At 36.4% G+C, this 16,387-nt stretch overlaps 1 protein-coding gene across 1 annotated transcript in view; it reads left to right on the top strand.

The window, feature by feature from the left end:
- The window catches only part of atrnl1b (attractin-like 1b), a 105,895-nt gene that overhangs the window by 78,876 nt on the left and 10,632 nt on the right, over positions 1–16,387 (top strand). The window contains exon 27 of the mRNA XM_067369334.1: positions 9,525–9,632. Within this exon, the coding sequence (XP_067225435.1) occupies positions 9,525–9,632 (108 nt within the window). The remainder of the gene's footprint in view (positions 1–9,524; positions 9,633–16,387) is intronic.

Here is a 16,387-nt window from a genome sequence, read left to right as displayed (position 1 = left end):
AATTGTACCCTTAAACATGAGCAAATCAAAAACATTAGGCTGTGGCTGAAGACATTTCTGAGGTTTTTTTTCTTTCTTTTCTTTTCTTTTCTTTTCTTTTTTTCTTCGTAAGATCAGTGGGTGCACTTGTATCTGGTCCTTTTGCACCCAGTCTGAAAACTTTTCTTTCCGTGTCATTTGTCTGGGCAAATTTCCCTGCTTGGTTCAAGACCTCATTTCCAGTTATGAGCAGCTTTAATTAATTTGCTGGTTTGTGAGTTGCTCAATTTACATAATTTCTACAGTGAATACTTTGTTAAAATTTTAAATAGAGTGTTTGCAAGTTAGGCACCAACAAATCAGAATGAATTTAATCCTCATGCTAGGCTTGTTGATTGAGTACATAATTGCAATTAATAGTTAAAATAATTAATTTGCATTTTGTGCAGTGTGCATAAGAGTTATTTTTGATCAGCTAAGCATCCACAGATTTTGAATTTGACAGTGAATTTTCTCCATCAACTGAAACCTCTTTTTTTTTTTTTCTTTTTTTTTTTTTTTTTTGTTAAAACTGTTTAAACTGCTGGTTAAAGCTGATTTGGGACTGTGCTTCTAATCCTTAACACATTGTTTTCATTTCATTGGGCTGTTAATAATTGAAGTCATCCTTTGTAATATCTAAATGCAAAAAAAGTTTTTTCTTACTCCCTTTTTCTTTTCTTTTTTGTCTAATTAGAACAGATTATACAAGGAGGAGAGTTGATAGCATAGTCCATAATTCATGAAGGTCCAGGCTTTGAAGCTCTTGATTGTACTTTGCAATTTTCCTTATGAATATTTACAATAGTTATTCCATAGTTCAATTGTGGCATTTGTAATTGTAAGGCATAAAACCACACAAGACCATTGGTATCTTCTCATTTTATTATATTATATTTTATTATATAAAAATAAACATCTTTCCATAGTTTAGTATTTATTTTTCTAGTATCTAGATATTATCACAATCATTTTGTAATTATTCAGCAGTGTATATAAATTTATGTGCATCCATGCCAACTGTCAAAGCGTGTTTGCAGCAAAGATGAATAAAAGCAGGATCTGATCGCAGCAGTTTCTAACAAAAAAATCAAATAGCAGAAACTTAGGAGTTCAGACTCTATATACGATGAAATAGAACAACTATTTAAATGAGACAAGATCGTAACAAAAGAGAAACTGAGAACAAGCTCTCTCTATATATATATATATATATATATATATATATATCTCTATATATATATATATATATATATATATATATATATATACAAACGTTAACAAAGAGAGGAAACGAGAAACGGATGCATCAAATTAATCAAACAATGACTAACCATGGAAACTAATGCAAATGAAGGAAATAGAAAGGGAAAACTTTGATAAATTGAAAAACCAACTAAGAGCCCAACACAAACATAGACATAACATGATACCAATACAGCCATACCTGATTAAATTGGGGGAAATAATTATAAATTCATTTAACTAGGTGTTTTTTGTAAACTTATCCTTAACCGAGACCCTGAATGGTGGTCCTCCTTATATTTCTGAAGTGTTTCATCGGGGTGGTATGGGTTTGTCATTTTTTCAGGAATGAAAAACCATGAAACCATTCCATTAAATGTTAGTATTTGTGGCCAAAATGTCTTTGAGAGTTTTAGCCCTTGTTTAATGTCTAACAGGAAAGTCCTAATGCTATAAAGCAGGAATTTCAGCAGGGTTTAACATGAAGCCTATGGTAAAATCAATGAACAATCAATCTCAATTTCACATCAGTGAGGTTTTCACTGTACTACCCTGGGGCAAGGTTTTAAGAGCATTTCAAAGAATAATAAAACAAATTTGACCTTAACTCTAAGTCTAAACCCCTACAAGTTTGTGTGCATGCCTTCCCGTGTTCAGCTTAGTTTATAGGATCAAGCAAAACATTGCAATTATAAGTCTGGATTAAAAAAACAAAAACGGAACTAAAAATGTGTTGAAAAGGGCAGCTGCATCCTCGAGTGTGTGGTGCATGGATGCATCTATGTATATGTCAGTGATGGACCGGCTTTGTCTTGCATAATTGTTATGGAGATGCCCTGATCTAGTAAAGGCAGTGGGCCTGATGAGTAATAGCAGGTGATGGAGAGAGATGGATAAATTGCAGATGGTGCTTTTTGGCTGTCAACAAAGCCAGCCTGTTTTCTGAGAGAAGATCTATTAGCACAAATGAGAGCATGCCACAGCTCTCTCCCTTTCTGCCATGCTCTCTCACGCCATATCACTTTTGCTATCTCCCTATCTTGCTTTGATATTTTATTTTCTCAGTTCCTTTCCTCATGTTTGTTTTCTTACTCTTTGCATACATGCGCAAATACGTTAGTCGCTAATACGCTAGGATGAATGAAAGCAAATAGCTTCAAATCAATATTTAAACGAAGATATAATTAATGGACTCATAAATGTGTAAATGTTTCACCCTCAGAAAGGGGCCATTCTGGTGCAAATGTCATCTCTGTTTGAAAAGAGCACAGCTTTACAATGATATCAACAAGCTCAGCAGGAATAATTTACTCCTTCCTGTCCTGCCCTTTTTGTCCTGCTCTTTTGTGACCGAAATCAGTCACTTGTTAACTTAACTTATATCACTTATATAGACCCTTTACTCACCCTCAAGTTGTTCCAAACCTGTATGAATTTCTTTCTTCTGCTGAAAATAAAAAGATATTTTGAAGAATATGGGTAATCAAACAGTTGATGGGTGCCAATGACTTCCATAGAATGGGAAAAAAAAAAAAAAACTATTGTAGTCAATGGGGCCCATCAACTGTTTGATTACTGACATTCTTCAATATATCTTCTTTTGTGTTCAAAATAAGAAACAAATTCATACAGGTTTGGAACAACTTGAGAGTGAGTAAATTATGACAAAATGTTCATTTTTGGGTGAAATATCCCTTTAATGTGCACTTGCCATCTTGTGGACTTAAAAATTGCAGTCACAAATTGTGCATGCGGAGAAAAATTGCAAGGGCTTAGGGTTCCATTTGGGACAGGGCCATAGTGAATGGTACATAGTGCACTATACAGTTAAAGGGTTAGTTCACCCAAAAATGAAAATTATCCCATGGTTTACTCACCCTCAAGCCATCCTAGGTATTTTTGACTATCTTCTTTTAGACAAACACAATCAGAGATATATTTTAAAATATCCATAGTACTCCAAGGTTTATAATGGTAGTGAATGGGGGCCTGTGTTTTGAGGGGGAAAAAAAATAAAAAATGCAACCATCCATAATCAAAGTAATCCATACGACTCCAGTGGGTTAATAAAGTCCAGGAAAGATACATTCTGCATTTGCTTTGCACTTGGCTCGCTATATATATATTTTTTTTTATTACCTATGAATGAGTTATCATAAAAGTGAAAGCACCATTGCAATATAGAAATTGAAGAAATAAAGGAGGATGCAAATAGTGCACTGCTCTATACCGACTGATTTTAAACACTCGAAAATGTTTAGTTCCCTTTAACTTTTCAAGCTAGCATATCTCTCTAGTATCTCTCATCACACAGACATTTATTTATCCGGGTTAGTGCAGAGATGATCAGATCGTATTGTCAAGAGAAAGCCTGATGTGAGGAGTGTGCTCAGCTTTGATAATTTCATTATAAATATGGTCGCGGTGGGATCAGCCATAACAGTCCTCAAGTGGTGATTAATAGAAAAGATAATGAGTGATTAATTACCGTGGTGCCATCAGGGCCCATTTGAGCGGAAGTCATTGAAGAGACCTCTTTGTGTCAGTGCCGAAGAGACACCCCCACAGAGACAGCACTGTAAGCTTGATATGTGCACCGTCAAGGACATTGCCACCTTCCTGGCATATTTGTTTTCATGGACTCAGGAAGAAGTTTATTCTGTGATTCCTTAGGTTGACTTTCAGATTCATAGAAAAACATTGACTGTGTTTGGTGACATGGGGCCCTATTTTAACGATCTAAACGCAAAGTGTAAAGCGCACGGCGCAGGTGCACTCAGGGCGTGTCCAAATCCACTTTTGTTATTTTAACGACGGAAAAACGGTCCGTGCGCCAGGGCGCATTTTTGAAATGGGTTGTCCCTATTCTCTTAATGAGTAATGGGCGTAACGTTCAATAAACCAATCAGAGTGTCATCTCCCATTCCCTTTAAGAGCGAGATGCGCTCGCACCATGGCGGATTGCTATTTATATGGCGGAATTTGTTGGCGGAAAATCTGAAAGCTTTTCAAGCGAAGAAACCGGTCTGCTCATGCGCGAAGTTAAAGCAGGTTTGAGTTGGTCTATGGCGCAGTCTATTTTCAGCTCCTTAAAATAGCAATGCGCCGGCAATGCGCCTGAACGCACCTCTTTTTTACACCAGCATGCCCATGGGCGCACTAACTGGCGCAAATGCATTTACTAATTTAAGGACGTGGCGCTGAACGGGAAAACGTGAACGGCGCCGCACGCAAACTAGCAAACATACTTGCGCTGCGCCTTGCGTCGCATTGCGCCGGGTATATTATAGGGCCCATAGTGTGATTTGGCCCAATAATCATCTGTTTAAAACACTTTAGAGAACTTGTTCATCTGAATGCCTTAGAGACTGTTGATGTTGATTTCATTTTGCATATATTTTATGTGCATTTTTTATATTTTATTTATTTTAGTTTTATATGTCAAACAACTAATTGCAGAATTGCTCAGAAGCAAAATTGTTCAGAAGCACTGTCCTTCATGTTCATTTTTGTGGATGAGTTTTGAGGACCTGTTGCAGTGGTTGAAGATTCATGAACTTGAAAGCAATACAGTGAAGCTTTGAACTGTGATACGTGTTGCCATTGTTAGAAGATTAGTTGTATTAGCATGTGGAAGGCTTGCAGAAGACTGTACATAATGTGTACATAGGAGTGTACATAGAATTTGAATGTGCAGTTCAGTTCATTGAGTGCAAAGCTAGGTTTCCCTCCTTTTAGTCACTTTTGAGTACTATAATCAAGGCACTTAAAGGCAAGTACTAGTGGTCCTATTTTACGTGTTCTTTTTGTAGTTAATTATATATAAACTGAAGTACTGTTATTTACCACTACATTTTTATCTCCACTGTTTTTACCTTTTTATTTAAGATAACAATTTAAAACATTAAAAATGACACTTTGTGGTTCCAGCTATTTGGGAATTTTTTAATGTGGAATAATTAATGGAAATGTCTAGTGAGCATATTTCTAGTTATGCTGTAAAGTATTTCAATTGATATATTACTATTTATTTGAATTTGATCCAGCTCTTTAGAGTCATTTCATTCAGCCAAATCAGTTGTGTTGTTTGTTGTTACATGTGTAACAAAAGCATTGCTGGAAACACTGATTTAATGCTCTATACTTCAAAAGTTTGGGGTGTGCACTTTTATGTTTTGAATTAATTTTGCTCACCAAAGCTGCATTTATTTGATAAAAAATACTGTAAAAACAGTAATATTGTAATTTATTCTCTCAATTTTCAGCAGCCATTACTCCAGTCTTCAGTATCACATGATCCTTCAGAAGCTGAAAAGGGTTGCATTTTTGTGAAAAACATTTTTTTGAATAGAAAATTTATAAAAAATAGCATTTATTTTAAAAATAAATCTTAGAGTCATTCTCTTAAATACATTATAAATGTCTTTACTGTCACTTTTGATCAATTTATTTTGCCCTTGCTTAATAAAAAAAAAAAAAAAAAAAATAGAATATATATATATATATATAAAATTTACTGACCCCAAACTTTTGAATGGTAGTGTAATTAACATCAATAAGATAAAATGTGAAGAAACTGCAAACAAAAAAAATATATATATGTATACATGTACATATATATACTTTTTCAGGTACAGAAATTGAATAAAGTAGCTAATAAAATGTAAAACAACATTGCATGTAATCCTCACTGTATAAAATAAAGATCAAACATTATTAATTATTAAGTTACTATTCAGTCATGAGCAATGAGTGATTTTCTTGTTTTTTGCTGTTTGATTAACATTAAAAACACATTCAGACAGCAGGAATGCAAGAGCTGCTGTCTCTTTAAGACATAATGCATGATACAGTACACGGATACTGAACACATGCGTTCTTTCTCGAGTGTACAAGTTCACCTAAGACATAACCAACTATGCTTGCTAGGATACTCACCAGGACGGGCATGTTGACATAATTTTGTGTGAATTTGTCCTTTCAAACACAAGACTTGACTTGTACACGCGCTTCGGATGAGTGCACAAATCTTCTCACAGCGGCTTGCACTTGAATATTTAAATTGGCAAGGCTTAAATGAGTTTAGTTTAAACGCAGATAGCAACGTGTGCTGTTCAGGTCTCACCTGCGCTCGCGCTCCTTCAACACCCAGGTGATGACGCCGTAAATGACTACTCATATAAAGCATACGGCACTCGCATTGAACAAAGTTTAGGGGAAGCCAGAATGCGTATCCATTGAGAGAAACATACATTAGCCTAACTCTGTTGGTCTGTTTTATTTATTTTCTACAAACCATATTATAGATGTGTATGCATCCTCAGATATGAGATGAACTGCGGTGCAAGTGCGTGTCAAACCAAGTGTGCAGAACGGTACATTTTGGTTTTTTTTTTTACCAAGAACCGTTTCATCCCTAGTGTCCACGTCATCAAATCTAGTCCCCTTTAAAAAAAAAGTTTGAAATCCACATACATGCATATGTGGACTAGGGTTGTAACGGTATGAGATTTCCACGGTATGATAACCGTCTGAGTAAATATCACGGTTTCACGGTATCACGGTATACGGTATTAAACAATCAATTATTATTTATACCATCAATTAAAATGACCAATAAATTAATTAAAATGTTTGTTTTCTTTATTCAGATTTCAATAATCAAAAACAATCAAATACATTTAATAAATGATTATTGATTAGAAGATCTTTTATTAATTAAAATTCAGAAAGTCTGCTTTGACTTCATTCTTCTGGCTTTTATTTTTTAATACAAATATTATCAAAAATTATGTAAATGAAATTAACTTTTTTATTATTATTTTGAGAAGTACATTCTATTTAACAATTATAATAAATTTCAGTTTCGAGTTAAAAACTTCGGGTTAAAAAGCGGTCTTTTATTTTGACGGAATGTAGTGCAGAGCTTTGAGTTTCAGTGTATTTGACAATGGTTTTTCTCAAATAAAATGATGAAATGCTCATTAAGCGCTATCTCAGAGCAACCTTGGATATGTTTGTGTTCATGTCCTCAGATAACGAGACTTCAAACACTGAAAAAACAATAAGAGCGTCGCGCATACTTTAGTATGTAGTACAGGAAACAGCGCAGCTCATTCACACAGGCAGACTCGCAAAACAGATATATTTACAGCCGTCTTTTTGCGCTTTAATATTCACAGAGCCCGCCTAGGCCATTTGATTTATAGTACGTTTTATTCATCAGTCCAACAAATCGCGCGTTTTTACCTGATATTGCTGCGTTATACTGTACATTCCATTTTCATGACTGGATTCCGGTATTCCCTCTCCATCACATCATACGACCTAAGTTATAAACGGAACATACCTGTATCTACACGGATGGTGTTCTCGAATATAGGTGAACATGTTCGATGCGTTTCCTCCTTTTGCAGGTAGGCCTACTTTGCGCCCGCATTGTTTTTGGATATACACTCGAGGACAGCCCCGCGTTTGTTTTTCTATATCTAAAGTATTCCCATAATGCAAATTGTAACTTATTTTTCAACGGGGCATAGAGATTAGAGATAGCAACTTCTGTCTCTGACATTGTCTGCTGTATGTGTGGAGCAAGTTTAGTGTGTAGTGAAGTGGAAAGTTGTTGTCTATGCGCAAGTGAAATTCTGCGTCTTATTATTATTAATTTTTGTACAATACCGAAAATAAGCAAATGTACACAATATGATAATCGTACGTGTTCATACCGTGATATATCGTCATACCGGTATATCGTTACAACCCTAATGTGGACATTGGCATGTTTGTCAGGACGTGAACATGGTGCAGAATTGCTGTGAAACCAGGCGAGTGACAGTACCTCAGCAGTTGTCTTTCGTCACCGTTATGTGGCACAATTAGAGTTTAAAGCTGCACACTTTCCTTTGTCACAAATCCAATAGCAATCATCCTTGTCCTTGGTACCCAAATCAGCCCACATTTAGATATTGATCGACCGCTGGTGAGGACCACTCAATGTTTTTTTTTTTTGTGTGTGTGTGTTTTTTTCCACTATTGTTTATCTAGAGATGATAGAGGCATCACCTGCGACTCCTCCATCTCTCTGAGAGAAGCTGATTTGGAGTGTTCACTTAAGTACAAAGTCTTTCAAAGTTTGTCTCCAGGGCAAAAGATTTCTCTCTAATTGTTTTACTACGTACCTGCTGAAGTGTTGTTCGTTATTGTTTGATGTCATTGTTGCTAATGAAATGCAATGAGATATTTAAGCAGGGATTTGAGGTCTTATTAGGATGCCTATTGAATGTTTCACTGAAAACGTATGCTAATTGTTCTCTGTGGAATTCTCTAATATGGAGGCAAAAGGCATAGTGTTAAGTGATTGAACACACTATATTGCAGTGTATTGATCTTTCGTACCTGTCACCTGCAAATGCTCATGAATGCTCACTCTCTTTCACTCACTGACATCTACACATTCTGATTACAGATGAGAATTTGGTATTGATAAATATATTGATGTCACCTTGAGAAGTACTTCTGACCTGGACCGTGTCATCTCCTCCTGTATGCACAAGCAAGGAAAATTGTGCACCATGTGCACATGATAGATAAACTATGCCCATCAAAGAGGCAAAAAAAGCAGTGTGCCATCGGTTATGGATGGGATTTTGTATGAAGGTTGTGAATCCTACTTTTAGGGCAGCCAGCCAGTCAGTTGCATGGAGAAATTACAGGGAATGCATCATTAATTAAACTCCACCACTGGAATACTGATGCTCACGCAATCAATGGCAAAATAATTGCTTGTCATGCATGTTGTGGCAAGTGAAATTTCCTTCCAATCTTTGCAGACATTTGATTAGCCAGGTCCTCCGAACTTTTTTTATATGGAACAAATGAATTATTCAACCACCTGTTTCTGTCTGTGCTGGAAAACAGCCAGAGTGCTGTCAATGGCCTCTCTCTCTTTCTGTCTTTTTCTGCTTTATTCTGTTTTGCACTTTCTTCTCTTTTCGTAATCTTTTTCCTTCCTCTTATCTCAAACACATCAGAATATCTGCATACCGCCTCACACCTGTGTGTGTGTCTAGAGGTGCTTTTAGTTTTTCTGTTCTCAATAAATATCAGTCACTGAACTTTCATGTCATGTCACTTATGCTGTCAGTCACCACTTTTTGTCCTAAATCAAAGATTTTTGACAAAGAAAACTGACAGCTTAGATTTGTTTGAAACTATAAGGTTTATGTACATATATTTACTAATGTATTTTCTTCCTGTTACAGCAACTGATGAGGGAAAGGCAGCAGATGGCCAGTCGCCCTTTTGCATCGGTTGCGGTGACACTTGATGTGGGCGGCACTCAAGTAGAACTGCTTCAGGGTGGAATCGAGGTTAGTTTGACCTTTGAACTTATTATTTACACAGTTAGGTTTTAATCTACATACAAATTTGAATGTGGGGTTAGATGATATACAGCAACACATATTCACAATATATTCCTAAAGACATACAATTAAGGTACATCATTAATGTTACAATGAGTTGCAATGCATTTTTTATTTAGCCATTTAGTTTTGTAAAAACCAAATCATTGCATTCTTTTTGCAGTCACTCCATGTCAATGACAAGACACTAGAAAATATTTCTAATTTAAACTTGAGTGTCAAAAAAACTACATTTATGTGAATCGGTCGTAATTTAAAGGGTTAGTTCACCTAAAAATGAAAATTACCCCATTTACTCACCCTCAAGCAATCCTAGTTGTATGTAACTTTCTTCTTTCAGAACACAATTGGAGTTATATCGATTTACAGTGAAAGAGTACATTCTGACCCGACGCATGACGTATTAACGAATGCGGAAGTGCAGAGAGGAAAACAAAACACCGGTCATGAATTAGAAGACTAAAACGAGAATTTTTAAAGAAAAAATGTCAGAGGATTTCAATATAAGAGAACAGGAGCTTGAGATTGTTGCCCTATTTGTTTGAACAGCGAGGGTCATCAAAGCAATTCCTACATTGCATCAGGGGTTACTCTTTTGGCCTAAGTCAACGTGCTAAGGCTGTCTGCTGGAAGCCAGTTATTTAAGTTTTTAAAGTTTTTAAATATGAATATTTTTCTTACACAAATGCATCGCTTCGCTTCAGAAGGCCTTTATTAACCACCCGGTGATTATCTTTTATGATGGATGGTTACACTTTTTTGGGTTTCAAAATCTCATCCTCTATTCACTGCCATTATAAAGCTTGGAAGAGCCAGGACATTATTTAATATAACTCCAATTGTATTCGTCTGAAAGAAGAAAATCATATACACCTAGGATGACTTGAGTGTAAGTAAATCATGGGGTAATTTTCATTTTTGGGTGAACTATCCCTTTAATATCATTTTGTGTAGAACAGTGTGGAAAACATGCTTGTATTATTTTACAATTTTTTACTTGTATTTTCGTTTTAAGGCATTTCAGAGCAAAACGTTAACACAGATAGATAGATAGATAGATAGATAGATAGATAGATAGATAGATAGATAGATAGATAGATAGATAGATAGATAGATAGATAGATAGATAGATAGATAGATAGATAGATAGATAGATAGATAGATAGATAGATAGATAGATAGATAGATAGATAGATAGATAGATAGATAGATAGATAGATAGATAGCGTTTATATAATATAAAAATCAATTTAAAAATAATCCAGACATGTGTGTGTATATATACATGTATATAATGTACCTAACCTTTAAAATCAAATTTACAAGGTTTACAGTCTAAATAATGAGCAATACTAGGCAGAAACTGTTTGCAGTTTGACGGCTCTAATTTAAGTGCATCGGTGGTGTTACACAACAGACATGCACACAGACCTGTGAGAGCAGATGTACCTGCCGCACAGCAGAGACGTTGAAAACGTACGTTCAGCAGCACTTGATGTGCCTCTCCAGAATCCATTAGTGTAGAGTGGAGTGGTGCTCAGTGAGCATTATGGGCTGTGGGAGGACACGCCACAAATGAAGAGAGCAGAAAACAACATACTCGTCAATCGTCCAGCTGAATGCTGTTCAACATAGATCTTTTTAAACAAACTTCAGCTTCACTCTTATCAGTGTATGGTTCTCAATTACGGTGACATCAGTCTAGTGAAAAGAGCCACTTAAGTCCGGTGAAATTGTGTCCACAAGCCAGCTGTTGAGAATAAAAGTTTTTATGAACAGAAGTTGTTTTGATAGTCAACATTTTGGCTTCAGATGGTGCAGTACCCGCATATGCAGTTTCTCTTATAGAGTATTTATGGTAGGAGAGTCTGTTAGCTCAAAAGCTCTTCATTTTACTGAATGTACTCTCAGAACGTCGTTCCTTTTCTAAAATACTGTTGTTTCTCATCAATTTGTAAGCTCTGTCACCTTTGTTGTAGAAGAAGAGAGATACCCTTTGATACTGGATTCCTGTTGTTCTCTTCTCAGCCTCTCAAAGGCTTCATTTCGACAAGCGCAAATCTCCCAAGCAGTTTCCACTAACACATAGGCTCATCTCAGGAGACCCGTTATAAGCCGGCCCACCACCTTTCAGAGCTGCCTGTTTCAACTCTGAGCTTGTTCCTTCAAAGCTTTGATTGCAATAGCATTCCAAGTTTGTGTTCAAAATTAGCCTGGGAATGTTTTAATGAAACAGAATCAAATCCAACAGTGGATCTGTCTACAGTGGCTTTCTGAGCATTTCTTCTACACACCTCTCTACTTAAATGTTTGTTTTATTATTTTTGGCTTATGGGGACAACTTGGTATGAAATCCTTAAGCATATATTTAGGTTTAGTCTTATAGCATATGTGTCCCCTCATGTTGTTCTTCCCAGCTTTCATCATGTGCTCGGTGATCAACATTGACACTTCTTGGAGTCTATTGAGGCTGATCCAGATGTTGGCCCCACTTTGCTAAAAATCTGGCAGCAGCTGAAGGTGAAAGGAGGGAAATGAGAGCAATTCTGTTCTATAAAGGTTAATGAGACAGCATCTGGTGCTGTTGAATTGTTTAGCATAACCTGCTAATAAAAAAGAGGACAATCCAGACAGTTCAGCACAGTAATATGTTCCTGTAGTTCAGCTTCTGTCTGTAGTTATCACAGATTAGCTCACCCAAGACTAATCTTAATAGCAGGTTTATCCAAGCCATTAACTGTGCAGTTTTTAGGCTTTTTGCAGAATTATTGATAATAAAAGAGAGGTATGCTAGGAAATTATGAGTGGAAAAAGAGGGAATGGGATTAGAACATGGATTTGCACCCACACCTCCAGTTTGAGTGCCACAGCTCAGTATGTCTGAAGCACATGTGCATACCACTAAGCCACAGTTCAGACCTCTAAAAGCCTTAAACAGATGATTCATACAAACGTTCTCTTAGCATTTACTCACCATCTTCACATTCCAAACCTGTATAAACACAGCGTTTTGTTTTTTTTGTTTGTTTTTTTTTTTTTTTCTTGGCCCACACAATAAAAGTGGGGTCCAATGTTATTTTGGACCCATTTGATGAGAAACCATTTTAAGGTGTTTTTTTTTTGTTTTGTTTTTTTTTTTATAGATTTTTGCAATAATATTTATAGCAAAATTGAAGAAATGATTGGAAATAATGGGTAGCCAAAAAAAAAATATTGTAAAAAGCAGTAAAACAGCAGCTGCTAGAACTTGAGAATCAATAAAAATATGGTAGCAACATTCTAGGGTTTACAGATTGAACTTAAATTTACAGTAAAATAGTGTAATCTATTAACTGTGTAGTGTTAATATGCCAACCTACTGAAGTACTAAAATTTGTTTTGTACCTTTATAATACACCGACAACCAACAACAGGTGGTAATGAGATAGCCACATTTAGAATCAAAGCTCATCACATGTAGCTTTTCCATAAGCTGAGGTAAATAAATAGTAATATATAGAAGGTGTACAAAGTGTCATGCAAAAAAACACCATGATAACACACGTGACACTAAAATAATGCAATAAACATTAATATAACAAAATCCCTAATGTACAAAACTGAAGAAAAATCGAAGAAAAAAAAATAACAACAGTTGTTTCAATTTTTTTAAATGTTGTGAAGTGTCACAAAGGGAATTCTGGGAATGTTGTTGGGTATTGTTGTTGTTGTTGTTGTTGTGTTGTTTTGTTTTGTTTTGTTTACTGTAAATTATAAGATGACGTATTCTTTTTCACTTCCAAAAACAAAATTTTAAAGTATTTCACAGTAAAATTACATGAAATGTTTCATTGAGATTTATTACCGTTTTTCCCCCTTATTACCATTAACCAATTAACAGGTTTTCACAGTAGCATTTTTAAAGTTAAACCAAGCGGCATCCTCCCCCCGTTTCTCTTGAAGCCAATACGGAAGTGACTTAAACTGCAATTCCGCTAGGGACATGCTCCAAAAGACAGCATAATCTCATTGAGTCCCATGTTAAAATGCCCAACTTTACAGCAGAAAAAAACATGTTTACAGCTTGGTACAAATTGTGGTTTTGATCTATATAGCTAATTTTGTCCTTCATGACATTTGTGAGGGGGGTGAATTTTTTTCTTATAGCTCATCTGTTTAAATTATGTTAAACCTTAAAGTTCTGCATAATTAAGGAGCACGGCCACTTGAGTGTCAGGTGGATTGCTGCTGCTGTCACCACTAGCCATTTGTCTGCTGCGTCATGTCACCTCAGCTCCACCCACGTCCCGCTTCTTTGCCCATTTTCTGTTATCCGGGAGTGATGCGCGGGGATGAGCTGCACAGCCGGCTTTAGGTTTCAAAAATGCTCTTCAGAAACCTGAAAAACATCCATATTTTTTCCAGTCTATGAGTTAAACTGATCAGTTTTTACAGTGCACACCTGGAATGGTATTGCATGTTCGTTGTCCTACATGATTTTTGCAATATAATGACAGTAAAGGCTGCTTTCTGTAATCTCCACAGGGTCAGTTTGCATCTGCCACAGGCTGTGTTAAGACCGCTCTGTCTGTGCATTAGGCTGGGCTGGTCTGTGTTTGGTTTGGCTCAACTGGACTGGAGTAAAAAAAAGTTGTGCATCGAGGTCAGCAGAAGTGCATTATGAAGCCAATGTGAGGACAGCCCATTTAAAATGGTGCAGATGACACAGATGCTGCTCCGCCACCATGGCCAGTGCACAACATATGGGCCCGTTAACTGTTGCAGAGTATGATGGATGGAGGCTGTCACCAGGCAACAAAGAGAGGGCCATTTAAATTATGCTGTGTACGTAGATGTTCTTGTGTTTGAGAGTGCTCAATAGTGAGCTCTTATCTACAGACCAGTGCTCATGCTCCCTGTCACCGCAAATGCTCTGATTAGCCATGCAAATGAGATGCTCCACCGTCTGTTAAAAGCTGGAGAAACATATAGATGAAGAGGATAGTCCTGTTGCTTTATGACTTGGTTTGCATTTCCATTTCCATTCTCTGCTGCTTAATACTCAAAGCAGCAGTGACAGTCTTATCAGCTTCATCTTCAGCAGCAGCGATATGAGGATACATATTTTTACATGTGTAAAGAGATGAACACAACAGAGGAAATTAGAGATGGGTGGAATAAAGACACCAAAATAATGAAACAAGGAATGGAATGTGGTCATAAATAATACCAGATATTCACCAGTTGGTCACGTTAAGAGGTACAAGGTGGAAAAACCGTGAATGAAATATGTACAGGATACATCAAGTAAACAGAAAGTGCCGGACATGTTGGCAAGGCATGGCCCATAAAGTGTCTCTCATCGGCCAGTTTTTCAAAGTGTCTAATTAGAATGTGCCTCAGTGGCGCTGAGCTGTTTTCATCAGGTTAGTCAATGCAAGAGATTGGGATAGAGTCGGCCCTCAATTAGTTGTAAATCAGCAGGGCTGTATGGGAGACATCTGTTTGCTGCCAAGTTCATGTCATTTTATAGACTTTCTTGTTTTCTCCTGAGACAAGATGTGTGAGTCTTTCATGAACATTAAATTTTCTGGATTTGTCCTCCATTTTCATGTTCAAAGGTGAGCGTTTTTGTAAAGTTTTAGAGTTTACTTTCAAGGGTTGTATGATATATATACTGAATACTGCGCCTTGCGTCGCATTGCGCCAGGTGTATTATAGGGCCCTCAGAGTTTGTCCTCTGCATTTAACCCATCCAAGTTAGTGTGCACACATTAGGAGTAGTGAGTAGTGAACACACACACACCTCAGTCATTTCCTGCTGGTATTGAGATTCGAACCCGCAACTAAGGGGTTACCAGTCTGACTCTCTAACCATTAGGCCAAAAAGTTATTTTAATGCATTTTAAAATATAATTTATTTCTGTGATGGCAAAATTGAATATTCCTCAGCAATCTATTCCTTATAGCAGTCTTCAGTGTAACATGATCCTTCAGAAACCATTCTCATATTCTGATTTGCTGCTCAAGAAACATTTATTATTATTATCAATGTTTAAAACAGTTGTGCTGCTCAGTACGTTTGTGGAAACTGTGATACATTATTTTCAGGATTCTTAGATGAATAGAAAGTTTAGAAGAACAGCATTTATTTAAAATGGAAATATTTTTATCAGATCACAACTCTTCTCAAAAGCCCCAAGATTTGAGGTAGCATTGATACCGTAGTGAAAACTGAGAGTTATGAATATATGAAAACCTCTTAAATCACCTCCTCCAGTGCATCTTTGCAGTACATGTGCTATAATGTAATCTTCTGTAATCTCTAACCTTAGCTTAGCTTGCTAGTATGGCTCTAAACTGTATTGTTATTCATTAACTGTGTTATGGCAATTCTCTCTAAATGGCCTGCAATTGGATTACTCTAATCTCTATGATGCAAGGCTAATGTGAATGAGACGAATATCACTGAATCCCAAACCATAAAGAATGAGAGTAAGCACATGAAAATGGATTTGATTGGAGTTGTTGGGAGGACTGCAGATCTTGTTAGGTGGTTTATACAGTTTATACATTGAATACACAGTCCCCACAAACTCGTAACAGACTAATGAGAATCTTTTAGGGTCATTAGGGTCATAGTTTTTACAGGATGGATGTTTTAAAAGGAGTTCTATAGATAAAAATCTCTATGATATAAAAAGGAGTAATTGTGAACCATG

The sequence above is a fragment of the Chanodichthys erythropterus genome, chromosome 19 (genome assembly GCF_024489055.1).
Source record: "Chanodichthys erythropterus isolate Z2021 chromosome 19, ASM2448905v1, whole genome shotgun sequence".
In the NCBI taxonomy this organism is placed as follows: Eukaryota; Metazoa; Chordata; class Actinopteri; order Cypriniformes; family Xenocyprididae; genus Chanodichthys; species Chanodichthys erythropterus.
This window is presented reverse-complemented; position numbering and strand designations above follow the sequence as displayed.